Source organism: Natator depressus, chromosome 4 (genome assembly GCF_965152275.1).
Source record: "Natator depressus isolate rNatDep1 chromosome 4, rNatDep2.hap1, whole genome shotgun sequence".
Lineage (NCBI taxonomy): Eukaryota > Metazoa > Chordata > Testudines > Cheloniidae > Natator > Natator depressus.
In genome coordinates this window covers 84159681-84180702 of record NC_134237.1, presented here as the reverse complement: position 1 = coordinate 84180702, position 21022 = coordinate 84159681, and the positions used below count along the sequence as shown (strand labels likewise).

Here is a 21022-nt window from a genome sequence, read left to right as displayed (position 1 = left end):
TGCTTTGAGTTCCTCAAATGAACAAATATATACAGCGTAAATACAATTTCCCATATCCTCATGCCTAAATCCCATTGAAACTGATGGGAGTTAGGTACCTAAAAACCTTTGAGGATCTGGGACAAAGTGTCTTCTAACATAAAAATGATCACTCGACAAAAGATTTATATTATTAAATTTTTGAAATACCTTTCTTCAAGAAATTTCTCAAAGGACTTTATACACTTTGTTATTCTTCTGGATGAAAGGTCCTACATAAATGAGAAAAATACATCTGGTTTAAATATCAAGCAAAAAAGAGTGAGCTAGATCTTCAGCTGCTGTGAACTGTCAGAGCTCTATTGACTTCAACTGAGCTATGACAATTTACACAAGGTGAGGAGCTGGCCCAGTATCTCCACTTTCACAATGCTGTCTAATTCCATGCTGGGAGATTATTCTATTACTGAATCAAATGGTGCAGTGGTACCTACTAATTACCAGCATCACTTCCTTTAGCAAACCCTTTGAATTGAGTCATTCTGCAAGTAGCAGATTTAAATTCTGATGCCACAAAGACTTCAGAATGACTATTTACATGCTTAAAGTTAATCATACATGTATGTTGTTGCAGGATTGGGCCCTTGTATGTGATTTATATTTATTACTAAAGTTCACTGCTGTTAACATAGTTCACTATACTATGACCTTCCAGAAAAGCCTGGAAGCTTGAATCTATAAAACACTTTCTCTCTTGATGTGTCTGATCACTATTTAATTCTTGCTTCAACTAAATGACATAGCAGATGCTTCAAAATAACAGAGACATTACTTTTTACTTGGCCATTTTCAAACAGGAGATGTAAAATAAAATCTGATTACAATACAATCTGGTTTTATCCAATATATATTAATATTAAATTAAATCATGTAACGTTAAATGTATTACCTTTCCAGATTTGCTTACTTTCAAAACAATGAGATTTTCTTTCCAAGTGATATTACACTTAATATAGTATCTAATACCCTTCATTTTGAAATACCTTCCTATTTAGGCCTTGGGACATGGGGATAAAAAACAGGACAACCTGACACAAAAAGCCTTTTAGGAATCACACTAATATTTCAGACAAGAGTGGAAAACTCCAAAAGACATTCAAATACATTGTTAGAGGTGAACGCGTAAACATTTCCAAAGTGAATTTGCTCTGTATAGTTTCATATGTTTTTTGAGCTGTCAGATCCAGATCATTGTCTGAAAGCTGAGGTTTATAAAACTTTTTAATAGACTATATGGTACAAAAGGTAATGTGGATTTTACTTGATATGCTAGAGTGCCACATATGGCTCTAGCTATCTACAAACACTGCAGAAGATTAAGGATCCTAGAGTTTATGGCTATTTTAAGATGCAGCAATGGGTTTTCTGAAATGCAAGTGTAATGTAAAAAAATCCAAAAATATCAGAGCTGGTTTAGATTAATGCTGCTAGTAAATTTTCTGGATAACTTTGATGGATAATGGGCATTCCATGTTTTGCATGTAATGGCAGAATTTGGTTCTTAAGATTTGGATATGTCAAAAGTAAGAGACTTGTGCATCAGCAACAGTGTTTATAAGTTCCAATCAGTTACACCAGTGCAAAACAACTGGAAGCGGTAGGCAGGTGTTATTGATGACACAGTTTCAAGATAAAGGGGTTCTAGAGGTGTCACCAAGAGACTGATTTGGTCTGCAGATCCTTTCTTACTAGTGGTGATTTGCAAGAAGGAAAGAACCCAGTATGACTTTCAGTTTCTACATATTTATAGGGCTGTTAGAAACAAACCAAAGCAAAACAATTTTTTGTACTTATGAACATGGAACCCTAATATGCCATTTTGTAGTTACTTTTCAGACAAGGCCTGGGCTTAAAGAAAACATGTCTCTCACCGACTTCCTCAACACTCTACAATCTAAACTACTGTGCTTGCCACTGGCTTTTTTAAAGCTTTCTTTACAATATAAGGTAACAGGTGCCTTCTGTTTTCCATCGCTATCATTTTGAGTAGTATGTTACTGCTTAATCAAGCTATAGGTAACACAGGGGTAAAATCTGCCCTTACAGACAGTTATGTGGCTCCCAAGGGTGTGCCATGACATCTTTAGGGAACCACAGTCAATGGGAGCTGTGGGGGCAGCCCCTGGAGCCCCCTGGCCACCCGCCGGAGGGGCATGCCATTGCTTCCCAGGAGCCGTGTGGATTTCCTCCATCCCTGGGAAATGCTGGGGCTGCGTGAGGTCAGTGCCACCTGGAGCTCACACCCCGAACCCCCTCCCATGACCCGACCCAATCCCCTACCCCAGTTCAGAACCCCCTCCTGCACCCCAAGCCCCCTCCTGCACCCCAAACCCCTCATCCCTGGCCCCACCCCAGAGCCCGCATCACCTCCTGCGCCACAACTCCCTGCGCCACAACTCCCTGCCCCAGCCCGGAGCTCCCTCCCACACTCCGAACGCCTCAGCCCCCCCCCAGCCCAAACCCCCCTCCTGTACCCCAAACCCCTATCCCTGGCCCCAGCCCAGAGCTCGCACCCCATCTGGAGCCCTCACCCCCCTGCACCCTAACCCCCAGCCCAGAGCACCCTCCCACAGCCTGAACCCCCCAGCCTCACCCCAGAGTCTGCACCCCCAGCCCAGAGACCATGCCCCCTCCTGCACCTCAACCCCCTGCCTCAACCCACAGCCCCCTCCCACACTCCAAATCCTTCTGTCCCACCTGGAGCCTCCTCCTACACCCCAAACTACTCATCCCCAGCCCAGTGAAAGTGAGTGAGGGTGGGGGAGAGCGAGCCACCCAGGAAGGGGAATGTAGTGAGGTGGGGGCAGAGCCTCCAGGCAGGAGGGGGGCAGGGGGCGGGGCCTCCAGGAAGGGGCGGGACTAGAGTGTTTGGTTGTGTGCAATTAGAAGAAAGCTGGCAACCCTAGCAAGTGAGGGTCGGAGGCGGAGCAGGGGCAATGGTATTGTTGGTTTTCTGCAACTAAAAAGGCGGTAATGGCAACCCTATTACTAAGCCACGCAAGAACTTTCTACTGAACAAATTTCGCGCTAAGCTGTTGCACCCCGATGAAGAGTTCAAGCCTGAGAGGACTTCCCGCCACCAGCTCTCTTCTCTCGCCGGCAGTTCAATTCTACACGTTCATGCCTGAGGCTGTGCCACCTTTCCCCGTGGCGCGCCACAAGGGCGAGTCATCCCTGCGGTGGGACCTGACCCAGGCGAGGTCAGGCAGCGCAGAGAGGACGCGTAAGGGGGCTGGACGGAAGCGTCCCCACGGCTGGATCCCGCCCGCGGGACCAGGTGTGTGCTGAGTTTCTGGGGCATGTAATGCCTGGGTTGCACGGGCAGGAAAAGTCGGCTGGGGACACCGGCGCACGTTCAAGGGAACAGTGTGGCCCACGCTGCCGCTAGCCGGTACCAGTCCATGTGTTTGCCAGGCTCGGACCCCGGGAGGCTTCCAGAGGCGTTCGGGGATCGACGCCTCCCTGTTTTATTCCCCCCCTGCTGGGACCCCTGCGCCCCAGGGTCACTCCACAGCCCAGGTGCGCGCTGCCCGCACAGCAGGTTTCACCGGCGCGGGCTGTGATCTCGGGGGGAGGGACGGGGGGACCGGATCTGCCCCCGCCGGGCTCTCACGTGCGTGCCGAACCGCCCTGCTCCGCAGCTGCCCAGGGGGCCCGAGGGCGTGGCAGGGCCCCTAGCAGCCCTTCCCCGCGCGCTCAGACTGGAGAGCTCGCCTGGTGCAGGGACGGCGGGCTCCGGCGCGCTCCTCCTCCGGCGCTAGCTCCCCCTCCCTGCACTGGGAGCTTTGCGGCGGACTTTCCAGAGCCCCCGCAATTCGGCTCGCCCGCGGCTGCTCCGACATGAGGCTGTGGGTCCTGCTGAGCCTCCTGCTGCTGCACGAAACGCTACAAAATGGTGAGTCCGCGGACTGGGGGCACAGGGCTCCCTCCCCAGCCCAGCCTTCCCTCCGCCCGTTGTTCCCGTGGTCCAGGGAGCTCTGTGTCTCGCTGCGGCCCCAGCTCCATTGCCCTCGGGAGCTCCCCTTGGCTCGTCCCGCCACTGCTACCCCCGGCCCCTTGCTGCCCTCGCCTGCCTCCCGGTGCCCTTCCCCTGGGTTAGTGGACACAGCGGCTGTTTGCATGGGGGGGCATAGTGCACGGTGCTGTACAAACAGCTTGTCCCACAGTCCTGCCGCGCCCCTCCTGTCGACACGCTCCCTTCAGCCCTTTCCTCGCTTTTCTTCTCCTCCCTTATTGCCCCCACTTCTCAGGGGCTCCCTTCCTCTCTTTTCATACTGCACAGACCAGGCAGCCCTCACCCTGCCTACGGAACATTTGTCTCCCTCACTTTCCATAGATCAGCTGCACTTTCCACCCGTCTCCCCCAGACGTATCAATAGGAGTGTAAACGGGGCTGGGTTTGCAATCTGCTTGAATTCCTACAGCCGGTATACTATTTCCAGGGCTTTGCAATTCATGTAAACGTGTCCACTTTTAGGTGGGAGGTGGGGTTATTTGGTATTCCCACCCATCTCCAGTAAGGAGTTGATTTCCATCTCACAGCAGCGCAGAAAGGACTTGGAATGGGAGGAAGAATCCTGGAGCTGTTCGCCATAGAAATTAGTTGTCAGGTTTAAAGAGTGCAATTCTCTCCGGGTCCCATCCTGCACAGCTGCCAGAGCCTCTGCAGCTTCTCCTCTTCCCTAAATGAAAAACAGATTATGCTATTATACAATTTCACACTGCTGCCAACAACCTGGCTTTGGTTTTCTTGCATTCATGGGTACTGACCAAAAATACAGCTGCTTTCTGCACAGCTCTTTTTGGGAAATAAAAGGTATTTGCAAAAATGCCAATCTTTTTTAAATTAAGCACAGGATTTCAGTCCTTGGATGAGAACAGGATTCTTTTTTTTTTTGTCCTGAAGGGGGAAAAAAGTTAGTGCTGGACACCGTAAAGAAGAAGTGCGTTTGCACGTAGTACTTCCGTGGTGAGTGAAAACCAAAAAAGCACTGGTACAAGATGCAGATCTTAAAAGTTGCTAGCAAGATATTTTTACTGATTGCAGGCTCTGCTCGGATTAAAGGGATTCAGAAAACTGATTTGTTTTGTATAGGTGCATACTGGGATGCTGCCCCAATCTTCAAAGTTATTAAAATAATGTTTTCAATGTTGTTTTGCTCTCTTCCATATTAGTATTCAAGAGCAACAGCATTCTAGGTAAAGTATACAGCTATTTTTTCAGGTAGTCATTTCTCAAAAATAACATCTTAATATGGAACAACAATAATTGCAATATAATCATCGAAAACTTGTGGTGAACTAGGTCATTTGTTGTCCACAGAGATTAATTGCAATTAACTTGTTTCTTCATGTAGTTTTTACGTACCGTCCTTGTGAAAGGACATGAACTTCATTTTAATCAAATTTCCTTTTCAGGTTGTGGTGGGGTTTTTTGTGTTTTGTTTTTTTAAGTGTGCAGCTGGAATAGGGAAATTCATAACCAGCCCTGTCAGGTAAATGGCCAAACTGATGCTGCCTCTGTCATTCCGGTCTTGTCTCTGTGGGCATATTGTTTTGGATTAGTTTGACCACTCTAAATACATTGAATTAACTATATCGAACTAAAGCACGTTCACACTTTGTTATGATGGCTTAAGGTACTTCCCTTGTGTCCCATTGTGTCCATGCAGCTCCATATGCTGTTTTGAATTAACCATGCAACATCCTAGGCAGATATCCCATAAGAACAGCCATACTGGGTCAGACCAAAGGTCGATCTATCCCAGCATCCTGCCTTCCGACAGTGGCCAGTGCCAGGTGCCGAAGAGGTAATCATCAAGTAATCCATCCCCTGTCGCCGATTCCCAGCTTCTGGTAAACAGAGGCACACCATCTCTGCCCATCTTGGCTAATAGCCATTGATGGACCTATCCTCCATGAATTTATCTAGTTCTTTTTTAAACCCTGTTATGGTCTTGGCCTTTACAACATCATCTGACAAGGAGTTCCACAGGTTGACTGTGCGTTGTGTGAAAAAATACTTCCTTTTGTTTGTTTTAAATCTGCTGCCTATTATTTTCATTTGGTGGCCCCTAGCTCTTGTGTTATGAGGAGTAAATAACATTTCCTTATTTACTTTCTCCACATCAGTCATGATTTTATGTGATTTATATATATTATATATACCGCATACCATATTCTACTGCTCAGCTGTATGCATTATAGGATTCTTCTTGCAGTGAATTGTGGGCTGCCTACTGGAATCTACAGGAATTCTGGGACTTGGGATCGAACTCTCCTGGCAACCCATAATTAGGGTTGCCAACTTTCTAATTGCAGAAAACCGAATATCCTCGCCCTGCCCCTTCTCCAAGGCCTTGTCCCCGCTCACACCATTCCCCACCCCTCTCTGTCTCTTACTCTCCCGCATCCTTGCTCATTTTCATGGGGCTGGGGCAGGGGATTGGGGTGCGAGAGGGGGTGAGGGCTCTGGCGGGGGGTGTGGGCTTTGGGATGGGGCCAGGGATGAGGGATTTGGGGTGCAGGACGGGGCTCTGGGCTGGGGCTGAGAGGTTCGGAGTGTGGGAGGGGGCTCTGGGCAGGGGGTTGGGGGTGCGGGCTCTGGGAGGGAGTTTGGTTGCGGGAGGGGGTTTGGGGTGCGGGCTCTAGGTGGTGCTGACCTCAGGCGGTTCCCAGCCAATGGGTGCTGCAGAGCTGGTGCTCAGGGTGGGGTCAGCGTGTCGAGCCCCTGTGACTGCCCTTCTGCCTAGGAGCCAGAGAGACATGCCGGCCACTTTCTGGGAGCCGTGCAGAGTTGGGCAGGGAGCCTGCCAGCCCTGCTGCACCACCAACTGGACTTTTAACGGCCTGCTTAGCAGTGCTGATCAGAGCCGCCAGGGTCCCTTTTTGACTGGGTGTTCTGGTCTCAAACCAGGACACCTGGCAACCCTACCCATAAATCATCTGTATTTTGCCAGTGCCGTTTTCAAAATGCTGTCAGGCAGCATGGAGGACACATTGCAGATTGCCGTGATCATGACAGTCATTATTACTTTGAGCAGAATGATGCACATGTATTAGCAGTTGAGTGGGCTTCGGTCTGGGGCTGTAGACGCAGCAATATGTCTACAGGTGTTGCTGGAGGAAAAGGATGAAATCGAGCAGTTACTTCTGCAGGGCATCTTGTTGGAACAGCTTTACTTGAAGTGCTGTTTCTGGGCTCAGTCAATTAGCACTGATTGGTGGGACAGAATAGTGATGCAGAACTGGGGTGACTAGCCACGGCAGCATAACTCCAGGATGTGGAAGGCTATTTTCCTAGAGATCTATTCAGAACTGGAGCTGCAGTGGCAGAACATCAACATGAGAGTTCTCCTCAGCATGGAGAAGTGTGTTGTAATCACCATCTGGAAGTTCACCACCCTGATTGCTACTGGTCATTTGCTAACTGATTTGGTGTTGGCAGATGAACTGTTGGGGCTGTTTGCTATGCTATTCAGAGGGTGCAGTTGTGCTGGGTCATAAAGCTTGGCAATGCACAGGACGTTGTTGATGTTTTTGCACTGATGGGGTTTCCAAACTGTAAAAAGGCTACTGATGCAACTTCCATACCTATTCCTTGCCCCACGCAGCAGAGCCAAGACTTGGTCATCAGGAAGGAGTATTTTGCCTGGTTGATCACTGTGGAAGGTTCACCAATATTAATGTGGGGTAGTATGGGAAGGTCCATGGTGTCAGAGTCTTTAGATATTCAGGCCAGTTTTCTGGAATGAGCAAAGGAATTTTTGCTCCCCAGTCTACTATGGACATTTAATAGGGTCATGATTCCTTCCAGCATTCTGAGAGATCTAGCTTACCCTCTGCTTCCCTGAAGTCTTTTATTGAACATCTGGGTAGGAAAACGGAGCTGTAGCTGCAAGGTGACTGGAGAGTGCATTTGGAAGACAGCTGGGAAGGTGGAGGTTGTTTGTGATATGGCTAAATTCTTCTTGTCATTATGTGCTTTGTATAAGTAGTTGCTGTATTTTGCACAGTATCTGTGACAGCAACGGAGAGAGCCTGAGCGATGGGTGGAAGGGAGAGGTGGGGAAACTTTCTGAATGTTATGAACAGCCAGAGCGAGCAAAATGCTCCAACTGGTTAGGGATGGTTAGGGTCAGGGATGTGTTGTGGCTAATGAATGTATTGTAACCAAGGAAATTACTACCATGTATGTGCTGTGGGTTTTTTTTGTGAATTGATACTGTGGGGAGGATGTTATGTGATTAAGGGGAACGCTGTTCCTCAATGAAACTTTTCAGCCAAGTTGTACAAAAAACCTGAGGTATCAAAACTACTTGAATAATAAAAAAGTGATAATGTAAGCTTAAGAGCAGTGGAACTGTGGCATGCCCAGAGAGTTGAGTGCTCTCGTACGTGTGTAGGTGAGGTGTTAGAAATTGTTCTGCTTCTCCATTGGGATTGATTGGAGTGGGAAGGGTCTGCACTTTTTGTGAGCGAAAGGGAGGTCCAAGTATGGTATATTCTCTGTAGTTTGCAGGACATGGCTAGGTTGCATCATGTCCCTTTTCAGGGCTCTATGCTCCCTTCTAAATCTGTATGATTGCTCTAGGAAAGGTTTCAGAGTAACAGCCGTTACTCAGCTAGCTCACGAAAGCTTATGCTCTAATAAATTGGTTAGTCTCTAAGGTGCCACAAGTACTCCTTTTCTTTTTGCTCTAGGAAACTATCCCTTGTCCCTTCTGCCTAACTGGCCCTTTCTTGGAATGCAGTCACTATTAACCCTGTAAATCTTCTTTTGCTTCTCAGGTTCTTGTATGTGTGGGCTACAGCATCACAGGTGCTTAGGGAAATCAGAAAAAGCACAAGTAGTTGTCCCAGTACTAGTCTCCCCACCAACAGTGATAAAATGCCATTCCCATTTGAACTTCCCATTATGTGGTTCATTTTGAGATGGTGAGACATTTTCTGATTTACGCCCTCCTTGCATAGGACCCCTGTACCAATGCTGTGGGGGGTGTGGGGACTCTGGGTGTGGGAGGAGAGTGAGGGGCATGTTAGTACTGTAACTGCATGTCTGTCTCTGCAAGCTGTTATTACACTGGAGGATGTTACCCTGGGTTGAGTCCCCATGAAATACAGAGGGGTCTTGCTCAAATGGGCAATGGGCAAATCAGGAAAATAGCAGTGTAGCTATTTACCAGGATGGTGCCCCTCCTCCCCCAGCTGGTGCAGGAGTGGGAGGGAAACAATGCCTGTCTAGGCTGCCCTGAGAAGGTTGCATTGTCTTGCAATATGCTTGTCAAAATATTGCACTATCTTTGCCTTATTCTCTTTTAAACATCTGTAGATTAGCCCAAAATAAACTGCAAAATAAATGTTAGCAGTAACTGGTTTGAACACAAAAGGTTAACAAGGCTGAGGGAATGATTGAAAATAGCCATGATTGCCTTGCAATCCTTATGCATTTTTTTGAATGTCTGTGTTGTCTGATTTTGGCAATTTAATGCACTGTATAAACTGTGATCCAAAGTCCATTTTCTACTAGTTTCTGTATCTGCAGCTACAGTAAAATACCTGCCATGTAATGTGTTCGATTTATTTTTAACGCCTGTGGTACTGACATCTTGAATGGAAGGGGGATGAGGGGAGCTGTGGTCAACTGGGAGGAAGAGCAATCCTCCCGCAGCTTGGGAAGTAGGGATTGCGGGTGTCACATTTGGCTGATAGTTGTGGGATTTGATACTTCAGGGAAATAAAACCTCTATAGCTTTAAGTTTCAAGTGCAGATAGCATTTTGGGGGTGGGGGTGGAAGAAGAGGGTGATAAAAGCCATGCAGGTGGAGAGAGGCTCCTAGGTCTGTCTAAGCCCTGGTCTACACTAGGAGTTGAGGTCGAATTTAGCAGCGTTAAATCAATTTAACCCTGCACCCGTCCACATGACGAGGCCCTTTTTTTCCTACTTAAAGGGCTCTTAAAATCGATTTCTTTACTCCACCGCCGACAAGGGGATTAGTGCTGAAATCGGCCTTGCCAGGTCGAATTTGGGGTACTGTGGACGCAATTAGATGGTATTGGCCTCCAGGAGCTATCCCAGAGTGCTCCATTGTGACCGCTCTAGAGAGCACTCTCAACTCAGATGCACTGGCCAGGTAGACAGGAAAAGGCCCGCAAACTTTTGAATTTCATTTCCTGTTTGGCCAGTATGGCAAGCTGCAGGTGACTATGCAGAGCTCATCAGCAGAGGTGACCATGATGGAGTCCCAGGATCGCAGAAGAGCTCCAGCATGGACCGAACGGGAGGTACGGGATCTGATCGCTGTATGTGGAGAGGAATTGGTGCTATCAGAACTCCGTTCCAGTTTTCGTAATGCCAAAACATTTGTCAAAATCTCCCAGGGCATGAAGGACAGAGGCCATAACAGGGACCCGCAGCAGTGCCACGTGAAACTTAGAGCTGAGGCAAGCCTACCAGAGAGGCAAACAGCCGCTCCGGGTCAGAGCCCCAAACGTGCTGCTTCTATGATGAGCTGCATGCCATTTTAGGGGGTTCAGTCACCACTACCCCAACCATGTGCTTTGACTCCTTCAATGGAGAGGGAGGCAACACGGAAGCAAGTTTGGGGAACGAGGAAAATGATAGCTCACAGCAAGCAAGCAGAGAAACCGGTTTTTCCGACAGCCAGGAACTGTTTCTCAACCTGGACCTGGAGCCAGTACCCCCCAAACCCACCCAAGGCTGCCTCCCGGACCTGCCAGGCAGAGAAGGGACCTCTGGTGAGTGTACCTTTTTAAATAGTATGCATGGTTTAAAAGCAAGCGTGTTTAGTGATTAATTTGCCCTGGTATTCGCGGCCAGTACAGCTACTGGAAAAGTCTGTTAACATGTCTGGGGATGGAACGGAAATCCTCCAGGGACATCTCCATAAAGCTCTCCTGGATGTACTCCCAAAGCCTTTGCAAAAGGTTTCTGGGGAAGGCAGCCTTATTCCGTCCACCATGGTAGGACATTTTACCACGCCAGGCCAGTAGCACGTAGTCGGGAATCATTGCAGAACAAAGCATTGCAGTGTATGTTTGCTGGCATTCAAACAACATCAGTTCTTTATCTCTCTGTGTTATCCTCAGGAGAGTGATATCATTCATGGTCACCTGGTTGAAATAGGGTGCTTTTCTTAAGGGGACATTCAGAGGTGCCGGTTCCTGCTGGGCTGTTTGCCTGTGGCTGAAGAGAAATGTTCCCTGCTGTTAGCTACGGGGAGGGGAGCGGGGGGAGGGGTTAGCCACAAGGTGATGGGAGGCAAAATGCAACCTTGTATCGAAAGCACATGTGCTATGTATGTAATGTTAACAGCAAGGTTTACCCTGAAAGAGTGTACCCATTGTTCTATAAAATGTCTCTTTAAATACCACTGTCCCTCTTTTTTTCTCCACCAGCTGCATGTGTTTCAAGGATCTTCTCCTTCCCAGAGGCTAGCGAAGATTAGAAGGTGAAAAAAGCGCACTTGCAATGAAATGTTCTCTGACCTCATGCTGTCCTCCCACACTGACAGAGCACAGATGAATGCGTGGAGGCAAATAATGTCAGAGTGCAGGAAAGCACAAAATGACTGGGAGGAGAGGCGGCGGGCTGAAGAGAGGGCTGAAGCTGATAGGTGGTGGCAGCGTGCTGAGAGGAGGCAGGATTCAATGCTGAGGCTGCTGGAGGATCAAACTCATATGCTCCAGCATATGGTTGAGCTGCAGGAAAGGCAGCAGGGGCACAGACCACCGCTACAGCCCCTGTGTAACCAAACGCCCTCCTCCCTAAGTTCCATAGCCTCCTCACTCAGACGCCCAAGAACGTGGTGGTGGGGCCTCTGGCCACCCAGCCACTCCACCCCAGAGGATTGCCCAAGCAACAGAAAGCTGGCATTCAATAACTTTTAAAGTTTTAAACTTTTAAAGTGCTGTGTGGCCTTGTCCTTCCCTCCTCCACCACCCCCCCAGGCTACATTGGCGCAGTTATCCCCCTATTTGTGTGATGAATTAATAAAGAATACATGAATGTGAAGCAACAATGACTTTATTGCCTCTGCAAGTGGTGATCAAAGGGGGGAGAGGAGGGTAGTTAGCTTACAGGGAAGTAGAGTGAACCAAGGGGGGGTGGGAGGTTTCATCAAGGAGAAACAAACAGAACTTTCACACCGTAGCCTGACCAGTCATGAAACTGGTTTTCAAAGCTTCTCTGATGCGCACCGCACCCTCCTGTGCTCTTCTAACCGCCCTGGTGTCTGGCTGCGCATAACCAGCAGCCAGGCGATTTGCCTCAACCTCCCATCCTGCCATAAACGTTTTCCCCTTACTCTCTCTCATATTGTGGAGCGCACAGCAAGCAGTAGTAACAATGGGAATATTGGTTTTGCTGAGGTCTAACCGAGTCAGTAAACAGCGTCAGCGTGCTTTTCAACATTCAAATGCACATTCTACCACCATTCTGCACTTGCTTAGCCTGTAGTTGAACAGCTCCTGACTACTGTCCAGGCTGCCTGTGTACAGCTTCATGAGCCATGGCATTAAGAGGTAGGCTGGGTCCCCAAGGATAACTATAGGCATTTCAACATCCCCAATGGTTATTTTCTGGTCTGGGAATAAAGTCCCTTCCTGCAGCTTTTGAAACAGACCAGAGTTCCTGAAGATGCGAGCGTCATGGACTTTTCCCAGCCATCCCACATTGATGTTGGTGAAATGTCCCTTGTGATCCACCAGTGCTTGCAGCACTATTGAAAAGTACCCCTTGCGGTTTACGTACTCGCCGGCTCGGTGCTCCGGTGCCAAGATAGGGATATGGGTTCCGTCTATGGCCCCACCACAGTTAGGGAATCCCATTGCAGCAAAGCCATCCACTATGACCTGCACATTTCCCAGGGTCACTACCCTTGATATCAGCAGATCTTTGATTGCGTGGGCTACTTGCATCACAGCAGCCCCCACAGTAGATTTGCTCACTCCAAATTGATTCCCGACTGACCGGTAGCTGTCTGGCATTGCAAGCTTCCACAGGGCTATCGCCACTCGCTTCTCAACTGTGAGGGCTGCTCTCATCTTGGTATTCATGCGCCTCAGGGCAGGGGAAAGCAAGTCACAAAGTTCCATGAAAGTGCCCTTACGCATGCAAAAGTTTCGCAGCCACTGGGAATCATCCCAGACTTGTAACACTATGCAGTCCCACCAGTCTGTGCTTGTTTCCCAGGCCTAGAATCGGCTTTCCACAGCATGAACATGCCCAATTAGCACCATGATGCCCACAGTGCCAGCGCCCGTGTTTTGAGAGAAGTCTGTTTCCATGTCCTCATCACTGTCGTCACCACGCTGATGTCGCCTACTTGCCTGGTTTCGCTTTGCCAGGTTCTGGTGCTGCATATGCTGCTGGATAATGCACGTGGTGTTTAATGTGCTCCTAATTGCCAAAGTGATCTAAGCGGGCTCCATGCTTGCCGTGGTATGGCGTCCGCACAGAAAAAAGGAGTGCGGAACAGTTGTCTGCCGTTGCTCTGACAGAGGGAGGGGCGACTGACGACTTGGCTTACAGGGAATTAAAATCAACAAAGGGCGTGGCTTTATATCAAGAAGAAACAAAAACAGCTGTCACACAGAATGGCCCCCGCAAGGACTGAACTCAAAACCCTGGGTTTAGCAGGCCAATGCTCAACCCACTGAGCTATCCCTCCCCCCAGTATTTCAGGCAGGACTGAATCTCCATTAAACTTTTCAAGGTGCCCCTGACAGACCTCACCAAAACGATTGTTGGCCGTTGATTTCATAGAGGGGGGAGTAAATGAATACAAAACAAATCTAGTGTATTTCTTGTTTTGATCCACTCCATCTATCTTTTACATCTCTGGCTGGCAGCAGACGGTGCAATAGGACTGCTAGCCATCCTCATCTCCTGCCTGCTCGGCAGAAGATGGTGCAATAGGACTACTAGACATCCTCATCTCCTGGCTGCTTGGCAGAAGATGGTGCAATAAGACTGCCGGCAGGACTAAAGAGAATGACCTGGTCGAGTCACTCCTATTTCAGTCCCTGCGCCCATGTTTGCCCAGACGCTCCTGACCGACCTTACCAGGGCGGCCAGGAGAACCATCGTCATGTCCGAGGTGATCAGGCTTATTGCACCGTCTGCTGCCCCAAGGCAATGAGCTGCTGCCGGGTAGCAATGCAGTACCGTGTCTGCCAGCACCCAGGAGATGTAGGGTGACAGCTGAGCGGGCTCCATGCTTGCCGTGGTATGGCGTCTCCACAGGTAACTCAGGAAAAAAGGCGCGAAACAATTGTCTGCCGGTGCTTTCACGGAGGGAGGGAGGGCCTGAGGACATGTACCCAGAACCACCCGCGACAATGTTTTTGCCCCATTAGGCATTTGGATCTCAACCCAGAATTCCAATGGGTGGCGGAGACTGCGGGAACTGTGGGATAGCTACCCACAGTGCAACGCTCTGGAAGTTGACGCTAGCCTCGGTACTGTGGAAGCACGCCACCGAGTTAATGCACTTAATGCACTTAGAGCATTTTGTGTGGGGACACACACACTCGACTATATAAAAACAATTTCTAAAAAACCGACTTCTATAAATTCGACCTAATTTCATAGTGTAGACATACCCTAAGATAGTACGTGGGGGCGGGGGAAGTTGTTTAAATCCCCATATATGGTTGTATTGTAATACAGCACATACTACTACTATAGTTTGAGGCTGGCAGGATGCATACGGTTCTTGTGTAATCTGCCAATTCATATGATCTTCACTGCCTCCTCCTGGTCTGACTCTATGATCTACGTGGTATGTTGAGTGCTTACCATGATATCTAGGGTGCTTTGTGGAAAACTGTTCACCACATAATTTAATAGATTCCAAGGCCAGAAGGTCTGACCTCCAGAAGGTCTGTACAACCCAGGCTATAGACATTCTCCAAAATTGTCCGAAGAGCATATCTTTTAGAGAAGCATCCACTCTTGATTTGAAAATTGTCAGTGATGGAGAATGCATAGCAACGCATTAACTATGTTCCAGTGGTTAATTACCCTCACTGTTAAAAAATTATGCCTTATTTCCGGTCTGAATTTTTCTAGCTTCAATTTCCTACCATTGGATCTTATTATATCTTTCTCTGCTAGACTGAAGATTTGTTCCCCATGTAGATACTTGTAGACTGTAATCAAGTCACCCCTTAACCTTCTCTTTGTTAGATTCAGAGCTCAGTCTGCTTTGCTTATAACTATGAGGCGCGTTTTCAAATCCTTTAATCATTCTTCTGGCTCTTCTCTGAACCCTCTCCAATTTATCAACATCCTTCTTAAATTGTGGACACAGAACTGGACACAGTATTCCAGCACCAGCTGCACTAGTGCTAAATACAAAGGTAGAACAACCTCTTCTGCTCCTACTTGAGAGTCCTCCGTTTATGCATCCAAGGGTCACATTTGCTGTTCTGAGTGCAGTGGTGGCATCACATGCAAAAAATGTGGTCCAGGTGCTCAGAGTATGGGCAAATAGTGGGAGCATTACCAGAGTTCTTGTCCTTATCTCCTGTCTTCTGCTTGAGCACCTTTGGTTTGACTCTGCATTGGTACCAGCTCAGTGCCTTCATTTGCCCACAGTGTTTGTAGATGTCTGCATTCCGGTGACTCTTCTCCTGGTGGGACTGAATATGCAGCTCTCCAAAGAAGGCAATCAAGCCAGGAGCTTGATGGAGGCCCACAAAGTACAGTGTTTTAAGGGACGTGGCTACGGTAATGGGTATGTGGTACTGGCTGTGGATACAAGGCAATTTAATGAGAACAAACTATAGTAAAACTGAATTAACCTCCCCATGTTGATAAGACCTTAAAAATGAAGCCCCCAGCCTTCACAACTGTTGTGTCTAATCACCAAGCACCTCTCCCAAAAGATTCCTGTTGGCACAGTATTTGTCACGCTGTTAGTACAAGTAGTGTGACTATCATGCATTAGTTATTGACAGAGAAAAAAGACACTTATAAGTGCAGAGGGGAGGTTAAATCTAAGCAGAAAGCAAAATGGATTAATAGTGCATCATTCTTGAGAGAAGTAAAAACATGGTTCATGTACTGAAAAGCATGCAAACTGAAGGCCTGCTTCCAAGAACACTTCCACATGTGAGTGACTTTGTTCATGAGAGTATCTTATTCAGTTACTCATGTGTTTGCAGGATCAGAACCGAAACTGAACATGCCATTAAAAGTTAGTTTCATAAACTGACGAAGTGACAATAAAATCATGTGGTTGCTCAATTAAGGCCCAATCCTGCAAGCATTTATGTACAGAATAACATAAGAACAGCCATACTGGGTCAGACCAAAGGTCCACAAAGCCCAGTATCCTGTCCTCTGACAGTGGCCAATGGCAGGTGCTCCAAAGGGAATGAACAGACAGGTTATCATCAAGTGATCCATGCCCTGTCAGCCAATCCCAGCTTCTAGCAAACAGGGGCCAGGGACACCATTCCTGCCCATCCTGGCTTATAGGTCCATCAATGGCTATCTTCCATGACTCTCTCTAGCTCCCTTTTGAACCCTGTTACAGTATTGGCCTTCACAATACCCTCTGGCAAGGAGTTTCAGAGGTTGACAGTGTGTTGCGTGAAAAAATACTTTCTTGTGTTTGTTTTAAACCTGCTACCTATTAATTTCATTTGGTGACCTCTTGTTCCTGTATTATGAGAAGGAGTAACTAACACTTCCTTATTTACTTTCTCTGTTCCACTCATGATTTTATAGACCTCTATCATATCCCCCCTTAGTCACCCCTTTTCCAAGCTGAAAAGTCCCAGTCTTATTAATCTCTCCTCCTATGGAAGCTGTTCTATACCCCTAATCATTTTTGTTGCCCTTTTCTGAAACTTTTCCAATTCCAATAGATCTTTTTTGAGATGGGGCGACCACATCTGCACGCAGTATTCAAGGTGTGGGCATACCATTGATTTATATAGAGGCAATATCATATTTTCTGTCTTATTATCTATCCCATTCTTGATGATTCCCAACATTCTGTTTGCTGTTTTGACTGCCGCTGCACACTGAGTGGATGATTTCAGAGAACTATCCACAATGACTCCAAGATCTCTTTCTTGAGTGGTAACAGCTAATAGACCACATCATTGTATATGTATAGTTAGGATTATGTTTTCCAATGTGTATTACTTTGCATTTGTCAACATTAAATTTCATCTGCCACTGGTCCCAGTACAGATCCCTGGGGGACACCACTATTTACCTCTCTCCATTCTGAAAACTGACCATTTATTCCTACCCTTTGTTTCAGTTTCCTATCTTTTAATAAAAGAAAAGGAGTACTTGTGGCACCTTAGAGACTAACCAATTTATTTGAGCATAAGCTTTCGTGAGCTACAGGTCACTTGAGCTGTAGCTCACGAAAGCTTATGCTCAAATAAATTGGTTAGTCTCTAAGGTGCCACAAGTACTCCTTTTCTTTTTGCGAATACAGACTAACACGGCTGTTACTCTGAAACCTATCTTTTAATAAGTTACCAATCCATGAGAGAACCTTCCCTCTTATCCCATAACTGCTTATTTTGCTTAAGAGCCTTTGGTGAGGGACCTTGTCAAAGGCTTTCTGAAAATCTAAATATACTATATCCACTGGATCTCCTTTGTCCACATGCTTGTTGACCCCCTCAAAGAATTCTGGTAGATTGGTGAGGCATGATTTCCCTTTACAAAAACCATGTTCATTATTTTCTAACAAATTATGTTCATCTGTGTGTCTGACAATTTTGTTCTTTATGATAGTTTCAGCCAGTTTGCCCGGTACTGAAGTGTAGTTGCCAGGGTCACTTCTGGAGCCCTTTTTAAAAATTGGCATCACATTAGCTATCCTCCAGTCATTAGATATAGAAGCTGATTTAAATGATAGGTTACAGATAACAGTTAGTAGTCCTGCAGTTTCACATTTGAGTTCCTTCAGAATAACTTCAGGATAACTTGTGTGAGTAGTGCCATTTTTGCAAGATTGAAGCTGGAAGGCATGTACCCCTCTTTGTGATTGTTATGGCTTTGGTTGGTTTAATAATCTATCTCCACTTCATTTAAGCGCTGTGGTAGAAGGAGTTTTTGGAAGGGATTTGAAGGTAGCAAAGGCAGTACCAGTTTTTTTTTCACTGACTTGCCTTGCTGCTGCACTTCTACTGACTTTGCTTATGGTTCAAGTTTTTGTTTGTTTCATTAGATTAATATTTACTGGCCAGACATCCTTGGTCCAGAAATGTTCTTGAAAGTGAACATTTTAAAAATTGGCCACTAATTTTGGGAGCTTCAATTTGAGACACCTTATTTTTAGAAAGTCTGAGCACACACAACTCCAGTTGAAGTTAATAGGAACTGAAGGTGTTAGGTTCTCTATCAAGCCCTAAGAATTTCCAGTAGGGCACCCAGAATTGATGGCTAATATTGAAAAATCTAGCTGTTGCCTTAGAGATTTCTAAATGTCAAATGTATTATCACTATAAAGAAACCCACACCATTTAACAAATGCACTGAAAAATCAGCAGTGATCTGTAAACTTCCTGATATTTGTTATGTGGCCCCCTTCTTTTAACACACATTGTCTACAGAATTATACAGAGGTGTAGGAGTGGATGGCCACATATGACGACATATTTTAAGATGTAAGACTTACTTAGTCATGTGGTGAATTGAAAGTGCATGATGGAACTGACAGTTTTGACTGAAATTATTGAAACAAAGGTGTTTGTTCCCATGTTACATTGAGTTCTGATATTTTTCATTTATTTGTCTATTCCTATTAACTGTGTTACACACAGAGACAGATTTTCATAAACATTAAGAGCAGTCTGTATTTTTCTGGAACATGTGACATTGGGTGGTTTAATACTTAGAATTCCAAACTCATATGGACATTTATAACCCCAGTCAATTTTTCTATGCCTTCCTTGTATGAATGCTGATCAAGGTGAGCTTTCAGGAGGGAAAACTAATTTTACATAAAGATTGTAGTTATTATAGACACTAGCAGAGAAGAAACCTTTCAAAGATAATTATACTGTATAATTTTTTGCTTTTTGAAAATCATCAACACATTGCTTTTTTCTTCACATTTTTATTAGTTACCGGACAACCTGCAAAGAGTAAGCGTCCAAAGGAACCAGGAGAAAACAAAATTAAACCTGCCAACAAAAAAATGAAGCCCAAACTCCCTAAATTAAAGGAGAGAGAATCCAGTGACTCATCCACAAAATCCCAGTCCATAATGATCCAAGTGATGGATAAAGGCCGCTTCCAGAAACCTGCTGCCACTTTGAGTCTGCCTGCAGGGCAGAGCATAGAACTACGATGTAAAGGGAATAAAATTGGGTGGAGTTATCCTTCATACCTAGACACCTTTAAAGACTCCAGGCTCAGGTAAGTTTCCTTTCATTTGAAAGAAGCTAGAAACTTTATTTTCCAGTTGAAATACATTTTTATATTAAGTTTTTATGGTCAGGATATTTCACCTTGAAAGGAATATATCTTTTTGATAATCATAAAAGATAGGAACCTGGCATGAGTAGAAAAAAATTCTCCTGTAATTAAACCAATTTACTATATTGGAAAATAATTATTTGCATAAGCAGGCAGTATTTTTAGGTCTATGTAGATTTCTTCTCCCTTCTGTGACTTTAATTTCCATATCCAGTGCTGCTATTAACAAAAAAAGCATGTTGGATCACAAGAAGCATTAGCAGAGTTTTATGGAGAAACATACTTAGGGTCTCATCACACACTGTCTGGCCCTATCACTGCTGGTTGCTAATGCTTGCCTACGTACATGACCATATATTTACCAATACCTGCTTTAATATGGCAAAATTCGGCAGTCTTTACTCCTTATTTAGGCAAAACTCCCATTGTCTTAGTGGGACCTTTAAGTGAGTGTACAATGACTGCAGAATTTGGCCCTTAAGGATTTATTGATTCATGTCAGCAACACATACGTCAGTGATACCTGTCTTAAAGGACTGAAAAAAAATAGCTTAACTAAAATGATTGTCTAATAAAGGAAGAGTAGAATTGTAGCAGAGCAAAAATATCTTCAGTCCATTTGGGGTTGCTTTGGGTGCTTGCTTTCGGCAATAGTACGTATGGCTGTTTATTTGTATGTAGTTTATTTATTTTTAATATGGAATGTGATGATTGTTTAATAATATGCAGAGATGGAGGTGGGTAGCCACATGTGACAATAGATGTTAGCGAGAGAGAGAGATTTGATGAGTGACAAGTATTAGTGTTTTAAAGTTTGAATTAAATCAGAAATATATTTAACAGTATGCAACACATGGGTGACCGAGAAGGAGTGGGACATAGGTTTGAGGGATCAATGATAAAATTCATGGGTGTAGGTGGGGAGAGTCTGCAGAATTTGGGATTGTCCTAGATTTGGCCATTTGTCTGCATTTTCAGAAAATGAGTATGGAGTGTAGATCTATAGAAGGTTAGAGTTGTGATCTGGGAAAGAAATATAGAGGGTCCTGTTTACATGAAGAGTAAGCCCACCAGTAAGATTACAAACTTCAGTGGGCAACTTTTATGTGTCAAGTATGGGATGTGTCAAGGGTAACAGACAATCATTATTCCACAGAATGTGAAGTTGGATTGTATTGGAGAGAACTCCGACCCTTAATGCCATGGGGTAGATCCTCAGCTGGTGTAAATTGACTTCAGTGGTGTTATCACAGTTTATACCGGCTAAGAAGGTGCCTCATCACTGGAGAATGAGAGAAGCCGTGTGGGGGAATCTCACAACTATTATTGACTGAAAAATTGTAAAATATTTCTGAAGAGTCAGGTGACTAAATGAAATTGATCAGAACATGCAGGTATGACTAAAGTGAGAAACACTGGTTCCCAAACATATTAAATTGTTAATGAAATATTGTACATTTCCCAAAGCCCTAAACCAACCAACCAATCAAGGGACTTAAAAAA

The 21022-nt window shown here is 45.8% G+C and overlaps 1 protein-coding gene across 2 annotated transcripts in view; it reads left to right on the top strand.

Moving 5' to 3' along the window:
• Positions 1-3144: 3144 nt before the first annotated feature.
• The window catches only part of PDGFRL (platelet derived growth factor receptor like), a 58625-nt gene continuing 40747 nt past the window's right edge, over positions 3145-21022 (top strand). Inside the window, exons 1-2 of one of the 2 annotated variants that reach the window (XM_074951332.1) lie at positions 3145-3316; positions 19165-19459. In XM_074951332.1, coding sequence (XP_074807433.1) covers positions 3160-3316; positions 19165-19459 — 452 coding nt within the window. In that variant the 5' untranslated portion in view covers positions 3145-3159. Of the gene's footprint in view, positions 3317-3696; positions 3935-19164; positions 19460-21022 lie in introns of those variants that run through there. The other variant, XM_074951333.1, reaches the window with a different exon arrangement.